Consider the following 19,736-nt stretch of genomic DNA (forward strand, 5'->3'; position numbering starts at 1 on the left):
GTAGAGCTTGCACAGGTGAACATACAATTCTGTCAGAAATTTTATTACAACGTGGATGGATTTGAAAAATAGAGACAACACCTAAACCATACCCAATTTAAAAAAAAAAGTGAATATACCCCAAACATACAACAGTCTGAAGGTTTGGCCAAAAGCGCGGTGAAATGACCTGCAGAATTCACTCACCGCTGACCGGTTCCAATATTAGCCATGCATATGCTAATAAAGGTCAAGATTACATGTACACTCTTCAGAAAATGCCGACTACCTAACAGCTTTCTTGAAAATAAGCACAGATTTAGGGTGGACTTTTTTCCACACATGTGCTTTTTTTTTCATGTGGGTGGGCAACGCTATGGGGTTGGTTTTTTAACCATTACTGTAGCCAAATCCTTAACCCACACTGTCATTTAATTTACACATACAGCCTTCAAACCTGACTTTGAACTCATCTTCATGGACTGCAGAGCAAGTCATTTGGTACCTGCTGTAAGCTCTATGTGAATATAAAATACAATTTTCAAAGCAGCTTTCACAGATGAAGCTATAGATGATTTCTGCAAGGTGATGCAGATTTAACTACGTTTTCCAAAATGAACAAAAGCACTTTTACCTTTCATTTGTTTTTGGTATTTTTGGAGCTCTGGTGCCAAAAACCCGCTTAATGGTCCAAGACAGCCAATTGCATTGGCAATTGAGTCTTCATCATCTAGGTCATTCTCCTCATCACTGTCTCTGGTTCTGCCTAGCCTTCTGTCAAATGAGAACATAAGAGAAATAAGAAAGGGAAATTCTTAAATATGATCATCACCAAACTTCTTTATCAACTTTAGGAGCATACAAGGAAGGATGCCACCTGCCTTTTCACTATCTGTGCAGGGCAAACAATAACCTTATATGCCATAAGCAGTGCATTTCAAACTTACCCCGAAAGTGAAGTTGATTTCACTGCTGCAGGGAAAGGAGTAATGTTGTACGTGTATTTCTCCCTTAATTCTGCCAGTTGTGGGAAGGGAAACTGAGCCATGGTATAAACAGTCTAGGGGGTGGAAAAAAAAAAATGCAGCTTTTAAAATTTTCAATTTAACTAACAGTCCCACAAAAGATTTCTCCATGAACAGACTTTCAGTCTTGCAGAATTAAAGGCTGCACATTCTCCAGTGCTGTAAAATGCAAATGGTCTAGTTTTATGATTCAGTCAGTATTTCCTGCAAGAAAAATAAAGACTGACTCACTAGAAAAATACATGGTACAGAGAAAAAAAAAATAAAAATGGAACAGATAACATGAGATGTAGGGTCCTTTTCAACTCCTATACTTATTTAATAATCATTGCCAATCCTTTCCTTGCCAGCACACCAGAAATCTTCCTCCTCCTCCAATTATGATTTCACTTGCATGAACGTATCACTGAGGTTTTGGGAATCTTCCAGAAGACCTACGTTTCTGCTCAAGTATTCAACAAGGTATTGACATTAGCATAGATAGGAAGGAGCAGATCCTCACTTGATATGGACTATTAACAGATCCCAAGAACTTGTGTGAAGGAAATCACTTCCACATGAAAGTTACAGCCAAAGAGGAAGGACCCAACATTATCCAGCTAACTTTCCTCCTCTCAGTTTCTGGGTTTGATTGTTGTTGTTGGGGGGGATAGGGGGTGTTTTGGGGGGGTTTCGGCAGGGGGGGACAGGGTTGTTTTTTTAAAAGAAATTTGTTGCATGGTGAAACCTCTCTGCAACTCTCTGAACTCAACATGTAGTCCCTAGAACTTAAAAAGAGGCCATAAAAAAACCTCCAATACATTTTATTTACTTCAGTACTCAGAGTTAAAGAAGATAAATAGTTGCAAATGTATTTGCTTTCAGCATTATTTTTGCTTTGCCATTTTGTAATAACAGAACGTGTGTCACCAGCCAACCTGGCATAAAGACACACCGTATTCATTGCAATATCACTGCTGATTTGTTCCTACCTATTTTAATTGCCTTTTTTTTTTTCTACTTTTGTACACTTACAACTATTCAGGACTTTCAGATAACTGACACACAATCCATTGGGAGTCTCAATGTCAGAAGTAAAAAGGAAAATAGCCAAAATATCATTTCTCATAGTTTCTCTGAAATATTATAGCTTTTCCCCATCTTGAAAATTAAATGTCTTCTGAAAGACAGCAACATAACAATTTCTCATTAGCTATGACAGGAATTCTTCACTTATACTTTTTTTTCCCCCTGTGCTATTAAGTCAGTGACATTTTCATCTGAAGGCAAATGGCCTCAGTTAAGATGAAAGGAAATTTTGAACAATTTCTACATAATCCATTCTTGAACTGTGCCTTGCCTGTGCTAAATACACTAAGGAAAATCACAAACATGAATTCAGTACTAGACCTTTTCTGACAGAAGAAGAAAAAAACTGTTTCACTAATGGTAATGCTGTAAGCAATGAGGAGCAGGAAGGATGCTGCCGGCTGCAGTGCAGCTCAAAAGGCTCCTGCGTGAAAACACTTTTTACAGTTCGAGCCATGCACAGACTCTGAGGCAAGGAGGATGCCTACAAAAACCCAGAGCATGAACTGAAACTTTGCCACTCCATGAAACTGCAATGCTACTGTGAAAGACAAGTGTTCTCTAGGGCCTGAACAGTGATATCCTGGCAGTCTACTAGATGAAGGAATTTTATGATCTGGAGAAAGATCTACCTCCGGCTCAACGTGCCTGCCTGCTTGTTTGATCTCCACCCTGTTTTTTTTCCCCATATGTCTTGAGTCTCTCCCTTCATAGAGAAGGAGGTGTGTCTGGAATTTATTTCTACCCTTTATGTCAACAGCCTTTTCAGGTAACTTGTTCCATATGCCAGTTACCCTTTAAGTGAAACAGTCGACTCCGAATCCTCCATTTACTCCTTGCACCTACTGTTTTAGATTATGCTTTTAGCTTTTGCCTGTCTCCAATCTGCGTCTATTCCAGATCCTGTGCAATTTCTTTCATTTAGCATACACGTTTTTAGCTTAATTACTTGTTATCAGATTATAACTGAAGGCCTCATTTGCCACCTGGTTAAGAGATCCACAAACAAAGTTTATGCTGATGCAAGTTCCACTGGAAATTAAAAAAACATTGTCAATCAACACTTGTGATCTCCTCACAGCAATGCTTCAGAGTCAAAGCAGCCTGTTCCTAGTTTGTACACAGCCTTGGATGCCATTTGGTTAATTCTGGTGAAGCTGTGCCAGAGTGAAACAGCCTACACATATGAACCATGATGTAGCCAAACTTACCATCTTATTTATGGCCATAAGAGACAGATTCTGGGAACCAGAAAAGAGACAAGGAAAAAAACCTCTCTTCTCACCTTAAATCAGTAGCATTTGACAATCCTTTGCCTTACCCTAAAAAATGCAAAGCCATCCACACCCTCAGCAGAACACCATACAGAAAGTGATAGGCTGTGGCTTCCAAGAGAGTAAGCAGTTTTGCAGACAGCTCAAACACACTTATCTCAAGAGCCACCCCACACTGGTTTAAGGCTCTTCTCTCTTTTCACTTTCACTAAGAAAACAAAACAAAAAGCAAAAGCAAAAACAAATCCAAAAAACCCCAAAGTGCTACTCAAGTAGAAAGTTAACAGCGAATACCATCAAATAAGGGTGACCATCTACAGAGGATGGTCTAAAATGCTAGGGTACTACAGAGGAATTAATCCCTGTTCCCCTCCGCCACAGTAAGCACACAGGGATGCCTCTCCTTTTCCTGTTTGCTTCTCATCTCCTCTATGCTGCAATGTTTCTAGGCATACAAACTGAATTAGTTTAGCTGCTTATAAAAATGCTCGCTTTCTGAGAAGACATGAAAGCGTGTAATCAATCTAGCACACGTTGCTTAGAATATCTGCAGACACCTGGTGTACAGCCTTCTGTCTCCATGTTAGAACCAAAGTTTATTAATAGGCCAATAAAATGACATTACTGAATACCGTATTTGTTCAGCTTCTAGTCCTGAATACATACCTGGTCTAGCATCTGACATGTACAGCACTTACCCTTTATCTACCTAAACTGTTCAATGTGAAAAAGGAGGAAGCTGTAGGCTTGCTTGCTCTTCCAATCCCTCCATGCTCTCCTCAGTACAACATTGTAAGAACTCTTGCCATGCAAGAGCCAAATCTGCAAAAGCTTTAAGCCCTCAATCCCAGGTATATGTACTGTCTGCATGGGAGGGAGGGAGGGAGGCATTTTTAATTATAAACTTGTACCAACTATACATGCTGGTGGAGAGAATGAGGACAAGAGTCCTCTGATCTACTTTAGACATCTGCTCTGTCAACACTTGCCCCTGAAGGATCAGTCACACATCCCTCCTCCAGCTCCCAAAGGAAGCAGGCCTTTTAGAGCACAATTTGTCTTCTAGTGAGATGATTGCCACCAGCAACCTTTACTGAAATGTGTAGGGAAGGCAGAGTAGGGTATTAATTCTTTCCTGCAGTAAGATACTAATCCTTGAGCTACCTTGTAAAAAGTATTAGATGTAAATTCACCGTTCTGATTTTGATGAGGGGAAAAAAGAAAAAAAAAACCCACCCAAAACATTTTGAAAACAAAGCAGTCTAACTTTCAGTCAGCAGGCTGACTCCTCTGTAAAAGCCTAAAGCAATTTAAAAAACAGTGTCTTCAAGCAGCCTGGATCCTTTTATTAATGCAGTGGTTCATATTTCTTTATTTTCTTCTCCAGCACAGAGAAAATTGTTCAAATGCAGCAGCCAGACACATGGTGGCATTCACATACCCTAATGGTAAACTCTTTTAGCGCTTAATTCTCTCCACTTACAGTAAAGAGGGCCTGGAGTGAACACCTCAGATGGAGAGAGCTACACTGTCGGTGCCTGCCTTTGACTTAAGAATACTACCTGAACCACAGTGTGGTTTCTTCAACTGAGAGAACACACATAAACCAGACACACTGCTTCTCTATGCAGAAAACTTAAACCTGACACATTCTCTGTATCAATGGTGATGCTATCCTACCATAACGCTCCTGTCAGTGTCACAAAATACACATGTACCCTATGAGTACACATATACCTTGTACCAAGTGCTTATTTTTGCTGAAGCACAAAAAGACTGCTAATTTAGTATACTTGTAATTGCAACAGTGGAAAAAACCCAAAAGATCCTTCCATACCTTCAACCAGTAAGTTGCCTATGCCTTATCCTCTATTACACACAACAGCAAAGAAAGAAATCCTCACTGAGTCACTAAAGTCCACTTTAGCTTTTCCAACATTATTCTTTCTCACATCTTGATTTTATATTACACTTGAGACCAGGAACTAAGACACAATGAATATGAGAAGGCATCAGCTTGTGCCGCCTTCCTCACGCATCCTCAATATCTGAACTGTCTTGTGAGAAACCTTAACACTTATTTAAAAAGCATGCAAGTACCTCTGACCAGCTGCACTTCCATTTATTGAAACAAAGCCACAGTGCTCTCCCATTCCTAGAGCTCCCTCATCAGACAAAAAAAAAATAACAACAAAAATAAAAAATCTGAAAGTAATCCTCTACTTCAGGGCAGTACTTTACCAGACTAGGTATTATCCCAGACACTCAGGAAGTTTTGCTTCCAATAATGGGTAACGGACGTCAACTGCTAACCACTGTTAATAAACTCTTGCAACTTCATAGACCGAGACTACTTTTTTTCCCTCCTCTAAGACAGGTAAAATATTTCAGGTGAACCATGTGCCCTGTATTTGAACCCATTTAATCACCATGCTCTAACTCATCAAAAGCAAAGTTCCAGAACTGTAGCATGAAGTCTTTATAAAACATCTAGGCAGACAACACCTCAAGGATATCACAAAAAGAAGTGCAAGTACAAATCAGTAAAATTGTATCTGCAGTAGTAACGGCCCTTTCCTTTCCCAGAACACTGTGGATCTTTGTTCTCATACAATGACGTATGCTTTAAGAATTCAGGGGCTGCAATTATCTACAAATGTCTTTGTTTATAGTTCACTGACAACTGTTCATGACTTTTTTTTAAATCATGAAGGATATTTTTTTTCTCCTACTCGCTTGATAAACTCTTGCCTCCCACAGTCTCTGCAGAATGAAAAGGACAGAGTGTAATAAATAGCTGACCAAAACATAAAACAAAAGAACATCCTAAAAATTATGACTACTAAAAGATTCTACATCTTACTTGTGTAAATCCAATTGGGCATTATATCACAACAAACTTTCAGCTGTCAACATACAACCAATTTTTATCAAATGGAGCCTAATGGTTCTCTGTTCCTAATGTATAAGATAAGATTTTAGCTTTAACTGCAGGTCACCTATTTGTTTCATTGACATGCTAACTCAACTCATTTATCTTAAACTTTTATTCTTGGAAGAGTTTAGGTTTCTGCAGTATCTGAACAAAAACGTAATGTTAGAAATCAGCACCTGAAGGATGTGTAGAAAGCACAAACAATAATTATGTCACAATTACTCACCTGCATGAGTTCATTGCTGTCAATCAGACTGTCTTCCAGCATCTCCTGGGTCAGCTTGCCCATGGTACTGTAAAACTCATCTGCAGTTTCACAACACTCTATTTGCCTACATCAAAATACATGTTGGGTTTTTTTATTTTACTTTTACATATGAATATACCCCTCCAAACCAAAACTGAACTTTCTGTCATCATTGAAATATGCGCTTCCATTAGCCGCCTTAATTCTTAAGTTTATTGCAATTCTCCATACACTTCCAAATAATAAAACTGTGCGCATCACATAGGAAATGCTGGTGCAGTAAAAGGATGTACTGAGCAGAGCTTACTGTCCTGACTGCTCACGAGAAAGGATTCATGCATGTCCAGACAGGTTATTCCCTCTGCCCCTTTCACTTCTACAACATGAGAATCAATAAATCCTCCCTCCTACTAGCACAAGGGAGCTCCCCCACCAGCTCAGAAAGGGAGCATGAAGATTTCTTGACTGCCTCATCGCCCATTCTTCACTATGCACCAAACGGCTGAATTCACTGCGTGAACTGTGGTTTTGTCAGATGGGAACATATTCGCTAGCCAGAAAACATTCTGGTGGAGTAAATTAAGTATAAGTGTATTTAAATATGTCATTGTATTCAAAAGAGCTGAGCTCACATACTGCAGAATGAAGGAAAATTCACTCATATCCTGCATATTTGTGAATGCTACTTCTAAATTAGAGATGCGATGTTTGTTTGTTTGGGGTTTTTTTTTGTTTTAGTGTTGTGGGGGTTTTTGTTTTGGTTTTGGAGGGAGGGGTCAGTTGGGTTTTCTGGATTTTTTCCCCACACTTTTTTTAAAATTTCTAAAAATGTAAAATCACCCACAGAGTGTCAGCTAAAGGAAAAGAAATATGAATAATATGCTTTCGTGAATTGCTGTTCTACATACGTTAGAGTCAGCTGCTAAACATCCTCTCCCGTCAAGTGAAAAATTTTTTTTACTTCTATCCCAAACAAGTGCATTGTTGGCTGCATATTGTAGCCTCCCCTGTAAAATACAGCTGCTGGAATGATCAAAAAAGTACCCTGCCTTTTTTCTTAAGGATTAGGAGAGGAAGCTTCCCTTGATCTTCAGTGTCTATAGGGAACAACCATTGAACTATGAAACTCCTACTGAAATCTTAACATAGTTTAGCTAAAAGAATGATTAAGTAGTTAAAGAAAAAAAGTAGACAATGGGTATGTAGCCAATTATCACAAGCTTACTGCTTACCTTCCCTGATACCTTCAGTCTCTCATGACCTCCACATACTGCTTTCTCTGCTGCACCTATTTTTAACCTCCCCATTCCTTCAGTCTCCCTCAAAACAGAAGTATGATTGAACCACCCACATTTTAGGAAATGCACTTCTCACCCCATTTTTGGGTCTAGAAAGATAGTCTTGAGAAGTATGAAGATCATGAGACTATGATCACTGTTTCAGGCCCCACTTCTTTAAATCCCCCTGTTCTATTTCTAGTGGAGAAGAAAGAGGAACAAAATCACAATACTCTCCCAGCAAAAACACAGGGCCCGATCTTTTACTTCCTCATCTTGTTTGATATCATTAATCACAAACTTACTGTATTTCAATTCTTGTTCAGTTTTAGTGACTCATCATTTTCTGGATCTCTGGTTATCCCACCAGTGTCCCTTTCTGTTAATTGCCCCCAAATCTCCCAGACCTTCTCCCATGCCCCACAAACAACAGCTACAAGGTGTGCAGTGTGATCAGCTTTCTTCATTCTGTTCCTTCCAGTTTTTATAAAACACGTTTCATTTTTGCTTTAAGTTTTGTAGTAAAATCTTCAAAGCAGCGACTTTCTTTTTTATCGTGTTATGAGGTGGAACATTCATAATTACAGCTTTTAGGTGCACAGAGACCCACTGCAATAGGACCTTTTATCTAAAGGTGTGGCGCAAAGTAATAAAGCACAATGGGACTATGTATAGCTTAATCCTAATGTAAATGATTCATGCAAGTTTCATTAATGAACTGAACAAATAAAGCTCATAGGAAATTATTATTCTAATCATTATTCTTCAGATTAAAAATTAAATATACTAAACAAAGTCTCTTACAACACTACTAGCCTACAGTGCTAATTTATTTAGAAAGAAAAAAGAAATGAAACCTCCAAGGACAGAGCTAGCATAAATCCCAGTGGTTCAGTCTCAGGGAACAAAGGAAGGTGAGTGTTGATAGGCATCACAAGAAAAATTTGATGCAGCTGCTGACACCAGCTGAAAAAAGTTTCCAGCTGAGCTAACATCTGCTCACCCTGTCAGAGCTCACACCTCCCACTGAAGTCAGTGACAAAACTCATTCCTCCGGGAGCGCTGTACAGTCTTTGGAATGCAAATACTTGCTATGACAAGAGAGGAGTTTAGAGGAACTGACCATCTCTTGTGTTTTGTCCTATGTGGTGAGTTTCCAAGGCCATAAAGGACTATAATAGAAACTTGGCTAGCAAGTGCTTAAAAGCAGAGAATTTCAGGAAAATTTGTTTGCAGGCCTTAACAGAAAAGAACCATGTAACACTAAATCATTCTCTTAGTAACACTGAACTCTTTTCTTGGGTATAGCCAATAGGCTCAAATCCTTAAGTCTCCTTAAGTGAAAATAAGGAATTAACATCCCCAGCTTCAGGCACCCAACTAAATTAGCTAGTCACCCTTAAGTCTCTCTGTATGTCTTTCCACAGAGTATTTACTAGCTTCCTCAGAGGTCTACGTTCTGGGAAGTCCAACCAACCTTTTAGCATAGCATGAAGACATTACACACAGACAACACAAACAACTGGAGACATTTCCTGCAGAAAGGGTCAATTAATTATCATGCCCATTCTGATACAATGCCAGAAGCACATGTTTTGGGGGAAGCCATAGAGGCACTTTGTGCAGCTTTTTCAAAGCAGAATCATTCTCCTGAAAGATCGCATCTTGTTTAGAATTAAGAACACGCCCTTCGGAACAACGTAAGTTACACACGTTGCTCGTACTGAAAAGAAAAATCAGATAAAAATAACCACTTACTCTCCCAACTTTGCCCAGATAGCCAAAGCTACTCTCAGTATAATTTCAGAGCCTTCAAAGAATACTGAATCCCAGATCTTCAGAACCGTATGGTTAGGCAGGCAAGTGGCAAAGAGGGTCAGAAACCACTGCATTGTGAAGACATTTGTAAGTGGGGGTTCATAGCCTCCTGAAAAAAAAGTAAAAATCTTAAAGTAATTGTAATTTACTATTATTTTACAAGGAATATAAACTGCACACTGAAATCCAGACATTCTAGCACCTCTGTTATTGCTCAAAACTTACTTAGCCTGCAGCTGTCCAAAGATAAGCTGAGAAAAAGAGCAATGGAAAAATTACATACTTCTTCATGTTTCATTCTGCTGCACTGCAAAAAGCTCTAAGCAGCAGCAGCATTGGTTTTAGACTGTAAACCTTGGAAAACACCACCACACCTTTCTTTTTTCTTCTTATATCAGAAAGATTGCTTTTCCTTCCCCAAAGCCATATGAACTAAAAGCTTTTATTAAAAAAACCCCACCAAACCACAACAACTACCCAAAAAAACCCAAAACCACTGCATTTCTTCAGAAACTCATGGCATAAGAAGTCTTTATCTACATGAAGGTGAAGGTGACTGCCTCTGTAAAGTTTTATCTATTGTTTTAATATCCTGATGCACTGCCAGCTTAGCAGAAGCGACTGTAACACATTCAGTTTTCCTTTTGGCTTGTTAAGTTTCAAACAAGTTTTAGTATTTCAGCCTGAAACTCTAAAGTTTTACTTTCTTGTTATGCTCAGAGAACACTTAGTGCATCCTAGTATCAACTGATGCACTGAAGGCCATGACCAAAGAGGCTGCTGCCTGTGAAAACACTTTCAAACAGCAAATACTTCCGTGATACCCCTTCTTTGTTTTTACACAGTTTGGGTACAGTCACAGTTTATTTACATGGAACATGGTAGCAGACCTTTTCTAAGATGGAACTAAGGGTGCATTTAGCTTCCAGACTGAAAAAAACCTCAACCAACCAACACCTTCCCCAAAACACTACCAAATAAAAGAGCTGTATGTTGTTTAGAAGAAGTCTGGAGGGAATGCTACACTGGGGGGGAGGAATCACAGTGCAAAGCCAGTTTTCAGCTAGCAACCCAAGAAGTACTTCTGAGTTTTGCATCTGTGTATTGCTAAGCATCCAGGTGAAGCAATAGTAACCAGCCACCATTGGCTCTCACATTGTAACTCTTCACAGAACAGCTATGTAAGCTAGCAACTACAAGGAGCAATGGTAGGACAGGTATCTTGAGCTAAGGCAAGAAACAACCTTTTCAAGGTAGCCCTTGTACTAAGCTATGTGTTACAGTGTTGTCACTCCATACATTTTATATCCTTGTCAACACGATCCGATTAGTGGTGGGACCAAATTATTTCCCCTTTATTTTTTTCCTGAGAGCACACCTATTTATGTTAAGGTTATCAACAATGGAAACCGTCATCTTTCACCTTAACAATTTAAAATATATAAGCACTAAACTCACGTAAACACTTAAAAGACTGTATTTTTAGACCAGTGCTTAGACAAAACGATAGCAAAAAATAATTTAAATGCATTTTCTGTTGAACCTACCTCCACTTTCTCTGTTAGCAGCTCGTTGCAGGGTGTCTAAGTGCTGGGACAGTTCAGGAAGCTTCATTCGTAGAAGATCTCGGAAAACAGCCATATCCACAGAGAGAGCACGGAGATTATTGACAAAATAGCTATCAGGAAGCACCTTATCAATTAGGTAAATCATGATCTGTGGGGAAAACAAAATATAATCATGTAGGACTTAGAGCCAGTTATTTTCTAGGAATAACAGAAAAAAATATAGAATTTTAAAGTTCTCTCTTCACTAAAGAACAGCTTGGAGCCAGTGGCAACACATGTCTCTGGTATCTCCATTTATATGGGGAGAAAACATTTATTTTAAGTATCCACAGGTACTCTAGGTATCCACAAGCAATCAAGGCGCAAAGGCCCCTTGAAGCTGTCCAGAATTTACGAACCATTAGTGACCAAAATCCATGTCACACTAAGCTATGCCCAAATTGGAAGCATTACTCAAACCAAAGGCAACTTTTGGCACTTCTGATGCTGTATGTGTTTATGAGATTCTCCACACTGTTGGAAAGTTCCACTGTTCCTTCTCTGGTTGTTAACTGCCACAACTAGAAGACTGATCTTCCAAATCATCTTTTTTCCCCTCTCCAAAATGCAAGATACTGTACTTTAAAAAACATTCTCCACACATTTTACTGTGATGTGTTACCATGTGCTGCACTTCATCTTGTCACTTTAAAAGGTGCTAAATTAAGCAGCATGAGACTTTTTAAACAGACATCTGTTTCAAGTGAGATAGCTCAACTACAAGGGTGGTAATGTATTAACTGGATAATGTCAAACTTTTGAATGAACAAATGCAATGAAGAAATATGCAGAAGTTGATGTATATCATCAGCCCAATGGAAGACGCTGACCTTCACTTCAGGATCTTTTAACAATCTCTATGGCCACTCTACAAACCATATCCAGAGAGCCTGCGTGCGGTCATCCCATGTGCTTCAGCTCTCCATTACTCCTTTGTTAAAATTTCAAACAAGCATCCTTCTCATCTCTTTCATGCAGCCTCTAATGCTTGAGAGGAGCATGGCACCTTCACACACAGGAGACAATCCTCCTTCCAATCCCTCTCGTTTCATAAGATGTCCACAAAAATAGCTTGGCAAACACTGGACTTCCAAGAGCACCACCTTACATAGTCCTACTGCTTCCTTTTCTCTCCCAGCTGCTTGTGACAGGATGCTACCACTTGTCCTTGCAAGATTTTTTCAGGCAATAACAGTCTTCTGTTCCATGTTTTAAAGCACGTAGATCAGTAGTCAATACAGGCAAATCAACAGCTTTTACACATTTTTTGACGGTGGTTTCTTTTTGGTTTTGTTAAGTTTTTAAGGATTTGAAGGAAACAGGTGATCAAAACATAGTACACAAATAAGTTGGAGTCTCATATTTTGTCAGATGCATTCCCTAATCTTTGCTGAATACTGGGACACCTCATTGTCTTTTAAAAATATGCTTTATTTTGTTCAGATGTATTTCAACCATCGGAAGAATAATTTAATATAGCAACATTAACTTACAACTATGCTATTTGGGTTTTCATTAATTTCTTATGACATAAGCCATAAATCCCTACCTTAAAGAAACTATTTTATAAAGGCTTTTGCTCCCTTCCTACTGAGTGGTATTACTTCAGAAATCTCAGATACATGAGAGCATAAGAAAGAACAAAAATCTTTTTGCAACACTGAAGTCCATTCTATTTCACTGATGTGAATTTTTTTTGAGAATGCTACTTTAAAAAAGCAGCTTCACATATTTACCAGCTTGCAATAGATACTTTCTTCATGACACATCTCTCTGTATTTATTTTTATTATTTGACTTTGTAGTACTTCCCCACAATAATATGCAGGAAAAAATGGGTTTTAAGTTTCCATATCTATGAGACCTTATGCATACTTTGATAGTTTCTACACATGCAAGCTGTGATTTTCTGGCTTACCACAGTTTCAGTAGGCTAACTTTGAGGTGTCTTCAGGGATTTAACTTAAACATACTTACTTACTAGTGAAGAGACTCAAGCACCCCTGGCTGGGCATTCACTGAAGCTACCATGTTGGGTCCTGTGCTGATAAAGCCCCATGGTGTCAGTAGTACCAGCTGTTTCCCAGCCTCTGGGAGACACTTCCCAGACACAGAGCTTTTGTTTGTAACGTCCTTCCCGGAAAGGGGACCTGACTGGCGAGCCCTGAGAAGCCCCTTGCTCCCTTAACTCATATATTCTGCAATAATCCAAACATAGTTTCCTCGTAGCTCCAATCCTGAGGGCAGCTTTACAGGCAACAGCCTCTGCAGCTGTTCCAAAGTCACTCATCACTTGCTTTAGATGGCACAGTGACTACAACAATGAAACGGCCACATGCTAAGCCTCAATTCCTTGGGTTCCCCCCCCGCCCCGTTCCTTTTTTTTTTTTCCCCCTTCCCTTTTCCCTGTCTCTTCTGGGGAAATTCCAACACTGCAAAGCCCATGCACTAAGCTTGGAAAAGAAGTGACTATTTTCTATTAGAATTTCTAATAGGATTTTCTATTCTTATTTTTGCCAGGTAAGAACAATTTTGGTGCTAACAGCCTTCAGTGCGTCACCTCCCCGGAGCAGTCTGGCACCATTGCATTGTCTCCTTAGCACAAGGAGCCTGACTGATACCGCTCACAGTAAAAGACAAACGAATAATATAAGGATGCATGCAGTTCTTATAATCAATTTGGACTTCATAAACCTTGGGCAATCGTATTTTCTATATTATCATAATGTGTTTTGGGAGCTTCTGGACAGTATAAGAACACAATAAAATGTGACAAATTGTAGTTTAAAATACTGAGGAAATTTTTAGCAAGAATTATTGAAAGGAAATTTTACTCTCTGATATAAAGTAGGTATATTATGGTATTTCTTCCTATTACAGGCAGCTTTCTACAATGAAGTATTAAATACCAGCTAACTGGACTCTTACTACCACAAGCTTTATATTTTAGGAGCTCTGAGTGAATTTAAATATTTACCATATTTAAATCATTGTCTAAGGCAAAACAAACAGCTTAGTATCTTGAAGAGTCACAGTCATCTTTTACTAATCTGACCCCAACTCACACATATAAGCAAGTTTACTTTTCCTTTTTCCTTTACTTTTTTTTTCTTCCTTTTTCCTTTACTTACTCCTTACTTTCCTTACCTTTACTTTTTCCTTACTAAGGAAATTTGCACATGATCTTGGCAAACCTTAAACCACATCCTGTAGTAAACTGTATTTCCATTTTCTGACATATCATAAATTTCATTAAACTTTTTGTTAATTAGAATAGAAAAGGTCTAAAAAAAATAAAACACTGTATGATTACTGTAGCTCAGAAAGTAGCTTCAAAGTGATTTACTTTCATTTTAAATATTTATTTTGTATTTTCCTAGAATTTGCTTTAAAATGCAGCAGATTTATTAACTGTCTTACATGCTACCGCCACACAAGAGGCTGATAATGGAATCTGATGGTTTCAGCTACCTATGGTGTTTGGAAGCAGATCTGGGATTACAGGATAAGACATTCTAAAGCGAGTAGCAGTGTTCCCATTTATTTTTATTATGTCCAAGCCCTCATTTGTTTCTGTCTGCAAAAAATTTTAACAGTGATAACATTCAAACTGTTCATTTTAGCTCAGACAGTATAACAAACAATCTGCAGATATAAATTGGTTAACTCCTTTGTGTCCTGCCCTTTTGGGCTGTCTACAAAATTCATGCACTTGTTTATTCTAAAGTTCACTAACTAAAAGCAATCTTCAACACTGAAAAAAAAAAATTTACTTACTTTCAGGGCATCCCCTTCATTGCCCTCCATTACTTCCAGAATAAGTGCAGCTAGTATGTTAAATCCTTGACAATAGCCAACAGATTTATTCCACCTGGCATAAGCCAGCAAAACACGTTTTAATACCACTCGATCTTGCTCTGCCTCCTGGCCACAGTAAGAACTGCAACCCGTTCGGTGAAGGTCCTTTAAAGAAAAGAAAAAAGAAAAAAAAAAAAAAAAAGGAAAGAACAGACTTCCTTCCACCTCCACCCTCCCAATACATACTCCCAAAATTGATGGAAATGTTTCTTTTTTAATCTATAAACCTTTAGCTTACTGAAGAAAAATAGGTTAAACAAGCTCTTAAGCAAACAAGTTACCTAAAAGATGTTCACATGAAGATGTCACAGAAGATATTAACAGACACCTAGGTTTCAAAGAGGCAAGATATAACAGCTGCTTAATTGAACAAAAAAGAGCAACTGTTTTTATTGAACTATAAAAGAACTACTAGGCAACCAAGTTTTCAAAACATAAAAAAACCCAGAAAAAGGTGTCCTTGAGATTTAAGTGATTTATAAGTGAAAGGCAAAACATGTACTACAGTGTTTAATATTTCACAAGTAATGTCTATAAGCTTAAATTACCAAGTACAAATGACAATTGTAATAATCAGGAACACAAAGTATTTTGCTCTGCATACTTTAATTAAGGTGGTTATAGAACACAATCTCTCCTAAACAGAGTAATATCTCCTAAATAAGTAAACAGACTAATATTTAAGTCACCACAGCAATACAAATCTATTAAGCTCTTCCCTAAAACTGCCCACTGCTTTAAATATTAAATGTTAATTAGCTCAGAAATATACATAGACAAAGGTGTTTCAGTCCTGTAAGATAACTGAAAAATGCTTAATTGCTATATTATAAAACATGCTTTTTAGTCCCAGCAAACATTTGTGTTTATTTATAGAGAAGAGGAAAAAAAACCCACTTATGTTCCTTTGTCTCCATTAAACTCCAGTATTTCTTTTAAAATAAAAAAGTAGAAATTGAGGAGAAAAAAAAAAAAAAATCAGTAATAGCAATTTTTTTCCCCAGCTAACACTAACCAGACCAGTGCAGAAGGACCAAAGAAGCCAAAGAAATAATTTTGGTGGGCCAAAGGGAATTACGATGTAATTTTTGCCAAAGCAGTTGCAGAGAACAAAATAAATCCAAATTCCATCTATTAGAAAATCCAACTTTTCATTAAAAAATTAAAATAAAATAACAAATTAGCTGGCTACCTTTACTATCTGGATGCCCATAGAGTCATCATCAGGATTACTTCTTTCATTGAATGTGAAACGCATGGTTTTATCCCAGTCAATGGCTATACTGTGTAAGTACTGATCAGCTAGGGTCAGCCAAACCTAGAAATACACAAAGCAAGACAACAAAATGAATTATTTCTCAGATAAAATATGAACAGTTTTAATATATACTGTTAGATGAACCTCATCAGCTTCACCCATATGTGATCTGCTGTTAGACTTGAAATATGCAGAAGAGGACTATATCTAAAACAATTTTTGCACAATTCAAGTAATACCTTGCTCCCTAAAACAGAAAGGAAGGAAACAGCATTAAGTGTCCAGATCCATGAACCGCTTACAAAGATGCAAGTCCACTGTCAGAAACTGAATCCACAGGGGCCCTCCAAGATGAAAGCATTCTCCTACAAGAACCCTCCTTGGCAGTCCAGCCCTTCTAACCTCATAACCAACAAGGAGTTTTATAAAAAGGTAACACTGCTGCAGGCTTTCCTCAAACCCAGCCATGGATCCACCTCCTGGAAACCCCACAAAAGAAATCTAGTCGTGCTTCTCTTTACCAGAGGTCTGTCTCTTCTGATCAGCTTTGTAGAAGAAATAGTGTCTAGTATTAACCATTTGGGATTGATCTGAAAGTATCACTTGGATCAGAGTAACCTACTCTTACAAGAGGGCTTCCTAAACTGTTGGTGCTACAGGGAGCTCTGAAAACAAACATTTTGACTATTTTTCAAAGCCTAATAATTACCAGAACAGATTTATGTATGTGTATCTAAGACAAAGGCTGGACCTTTATTAAACATTTAAAAAGTTCCTGAACCATGAAAGACACATGACAGATCATACAATGACAACAAGTAACAATAAAGGATCTTTTTCTTCAGGAAACCGAAAGAAATCATGAAAGCATACTGGTTGAGTTTTATATCTGCCATTAACTCACTCAAGTGAGAAAAGCAATTCAGACACTTCCCATAGATTTAAACACTTAGCTAGTTGCATGATGAAGGAATTTATAGACAGCTCCCAGAATCTCATGCTTTCTGCATTTAAATGTTCCTTCCCACACTTCTGCAAAGCCACCCATGCAGAGGAATGCCACTGTTCTGCCTCCCAGCAGCCTTTGGCACTGCTGACATCCTACTGATGTTGTTTGACTGGATCCTTTCTCTCTGCCAGCCCCAGAAAACAAATGTCACATGCCACGGCAATAATGCAGATGTCACCCTGCTCCTTCTGCTGCCAGTAAAGGAGGCAATCAGCATGCTGCCAACACAAAATGCCAAAATGCTTCCTTTATTTTGGTATCGATCTTAAAATCATTGGGAAACCAGGGAATGGCAGTGAAAAGACCTCATCCCTTTTCTTAATGCTACTTCTTTGGTTAGCATCACGTGGTCACATGTGAGCAAACACAGAGACAGGCAAAACAAGAAGAATAAGACAGAGATCCGAGCTGGATGATGGCAGAGCATACCCTCAGCAAGTCTGCTGATGACACAAAACTGGGAGGAGTGGCTGATAAGCTCAAGGGCACCTTGAGAGGCTAGAGAAATGGGCTGGCAAGAACCCCATGAAGTTTAACAAGGAGAAGTACAAAGTCCCGCACCGGGGGAGGAACAACCCCAGGCACCAGTGTATGTTGGGGATGACCCAGTTGGAAAGCAGCTTGGTAGAAGAGAGCCTGGGGGTCCTGGTAGACACCAAGTTGAGCACAAGGCAGCAGTGTGCCCTTGCAGCAAAGGTGGCCAACAGCCTCCTGGGCTGCATCAGGCAGAGTACTGCTCAGCCCTGGTGAGACACACCTGGAGTGCTGGGTCCAGTCCTGGCCACCCCAGTACAAGAGAGACAGAGCTACTGAAGAGAGTCCAGCAAGGGGCCACTAAAAGGAATAAGGGACTGGAGCATGTCTCCTATCAGGAAAGGCTGAAAGAGCTGGGACTGTTCAGCCTAGAGAAGAGAAGTCTCATGAGGGATTGTATCAATTTACATAAATACCTGAAGGGAGAGTACAAAGAGGATGGAGCCAGGCTCTTCTCGATGGTACCCAGCAACAGGACCAGAGACAATGGGCACAAACTGAAACACAGGAGGTTCCGTCTGAACATTGGCAAACTATTTTTTACTGTGAGGGTGACCGAGCACTGACACAGGTTGCCCAGAGAGGTTGTGGAATCCCCTTCCTTGGAGATATTCAAAAGCCATCTGGACACAGTCCTGTGCAACCAACTGTAGTTGGCCCTGCTTGGGCAGGGGGGTTGGACCAGCTGACCTCCAGAGGTCCCTTCTAACCTCAACCATTCTGTGATTCTGTGACCTCTGCCACTCATGTACCACAGAAAAGTGTCTGAGAGACTCACTGGAGTGTGGGAAAAGAACATTTCAGGAAAGAAAAAAGGCTGTTAGATGGATATAACGATTCACTGGAGTTGTAGCTTAACAGTAAAATCATAGTGGTGCGAGGAAAACGATGCCACTATAAGCCTTCTGTTTCCTTCCCCCCGAATTTGTGAAGAGAAACAGTTTGATTTGAAAAGATCGCAAAAAGAAAAGGAAATTAATCTGATGCAACAAATATATATAGAACTACATATATTTTATAAAGCTTGAAAAATATTCTTTTTATTAAAATTGCATTTTTAAAGCTGAGATCATGTGACTCAGTTTTATAGAAAAGATGAATAGACATGCCTTTTTTTAGGCTAGGGAACTTCAAACCTTATTGAAGAAAGCAATAAAGTCAGTTTAGCAAAATCCCACTGGACACTTTCCTACAACACTAACTCAGTGCCATTTCCCACTAATGGTGCACTCTACCATTCTACATCACTCCTGACTCTGAACTTCCCTAATTTAGGCAATCTGCCTTTCCCCCATCAAACGTTTCTATAAGCATTCTTGTCAGCACTAGCATCTATCAACTTCACCTTCTTAAGTATGACAGCCTACACTGGAGATTTGCTCTCCCTTCAGTTGACCTTCAGCTGCAGGGGAAGCTTCACCAGTGCCATTCCTCGAGACTGACAGAATGAAGCAATAACATCTGCACCAGAATAAGTTACCTAAGCCTCAAGCGGAAAGAGCCTAACTACTGAAAACACCCTCTTTACCTGTCTCCTCAGTCTCTCCAGCTGCCCTGTGAGGTTATCACTGAAGAATGTAAACAAGGAAAAATCCCCAAGACAACTTAAACTTAAAACTTCCAAACACTTGTTAAAAAAACCCCGATCATATTGATGTCATTCTCCTCTCCTGAGAAACCCACAGGCAATACATCCCACAAACATACAGGACTACCCACCTTTCTCCGCCATTCTTTCGGTATGCCTGTTGGCAATCTGGCCACTGCTTTGAGCGCATCATGCCACTAAAAGCAAAAGCATCCAAAAACACATAAAATCCACCATTAGTTCAATGGAACAGTATCGCA

The 19,736-nt window shown here is 39.1% G+C and overlaps 1 protein-coding gene across 6 annotated transcripts in view; it reads right to left on the minus strand.

The window, feature by feature from the left end:
- Positions 1-19,736, minus strand: part of TBC1D30 (TBC1 domain family member 30) — a 57,821-nt gene that overhangs the window by 5,529 nt on the left and 32,556 nt on the right. For all 6 annotated transcript variants that reach the window (XM_052774325.1, XM_052774320.1, XM_052774321.1 and 3 more), the window contains 8 exons: positions 19,608-19,673; positions 16,280-16,405; positions 15,007-15,192; positions 11,171-11,339; positions 9,564-9,732; positions 6,508-6,613; positions 927-1,039; positions 614-753 (listed from right to left, as the gene is read on the minus strand). In XM_052774325.1, the coding sequence (XP_052630285.1) occupies positions 614-753; positions 927-1,039; positions 6,508-6,613; positions 9,564-9,732; positions 11,171-11,339; positions 15,007-15,192; positions 16,280-16,345 (949 nt within the window). In that variant the 5' untranslated portion in view covers positions 16,346-16,405; positions 19,608-19,673. The remainder of the gene's footprint in view (positions 1-613; positions 754-926; positions 1,040-6,507; positions 6,614-9,563; positions 9,733-11,170; positions 11,340-15,006; positions 15,193-16,279; positions 16,406-19,607; positions 19,674-19,736) is intronic.

This window comes from Harpia harpyja, chromosome 23, assembly GCF_026419915.1.
Source record: "Harpia harpyja isolate bHarHar1 chromosome 23, bHarHar1 primary haplotype, whole genome shotgun sequence".
In the NCBI taxonomy this organism is placed as follows: domain Eukaryota; kingdom Metazoa; phylum Chordata; class Aves; order Accipitriformes; family Accipitridae; genus Harpia; species Harpia harpyja.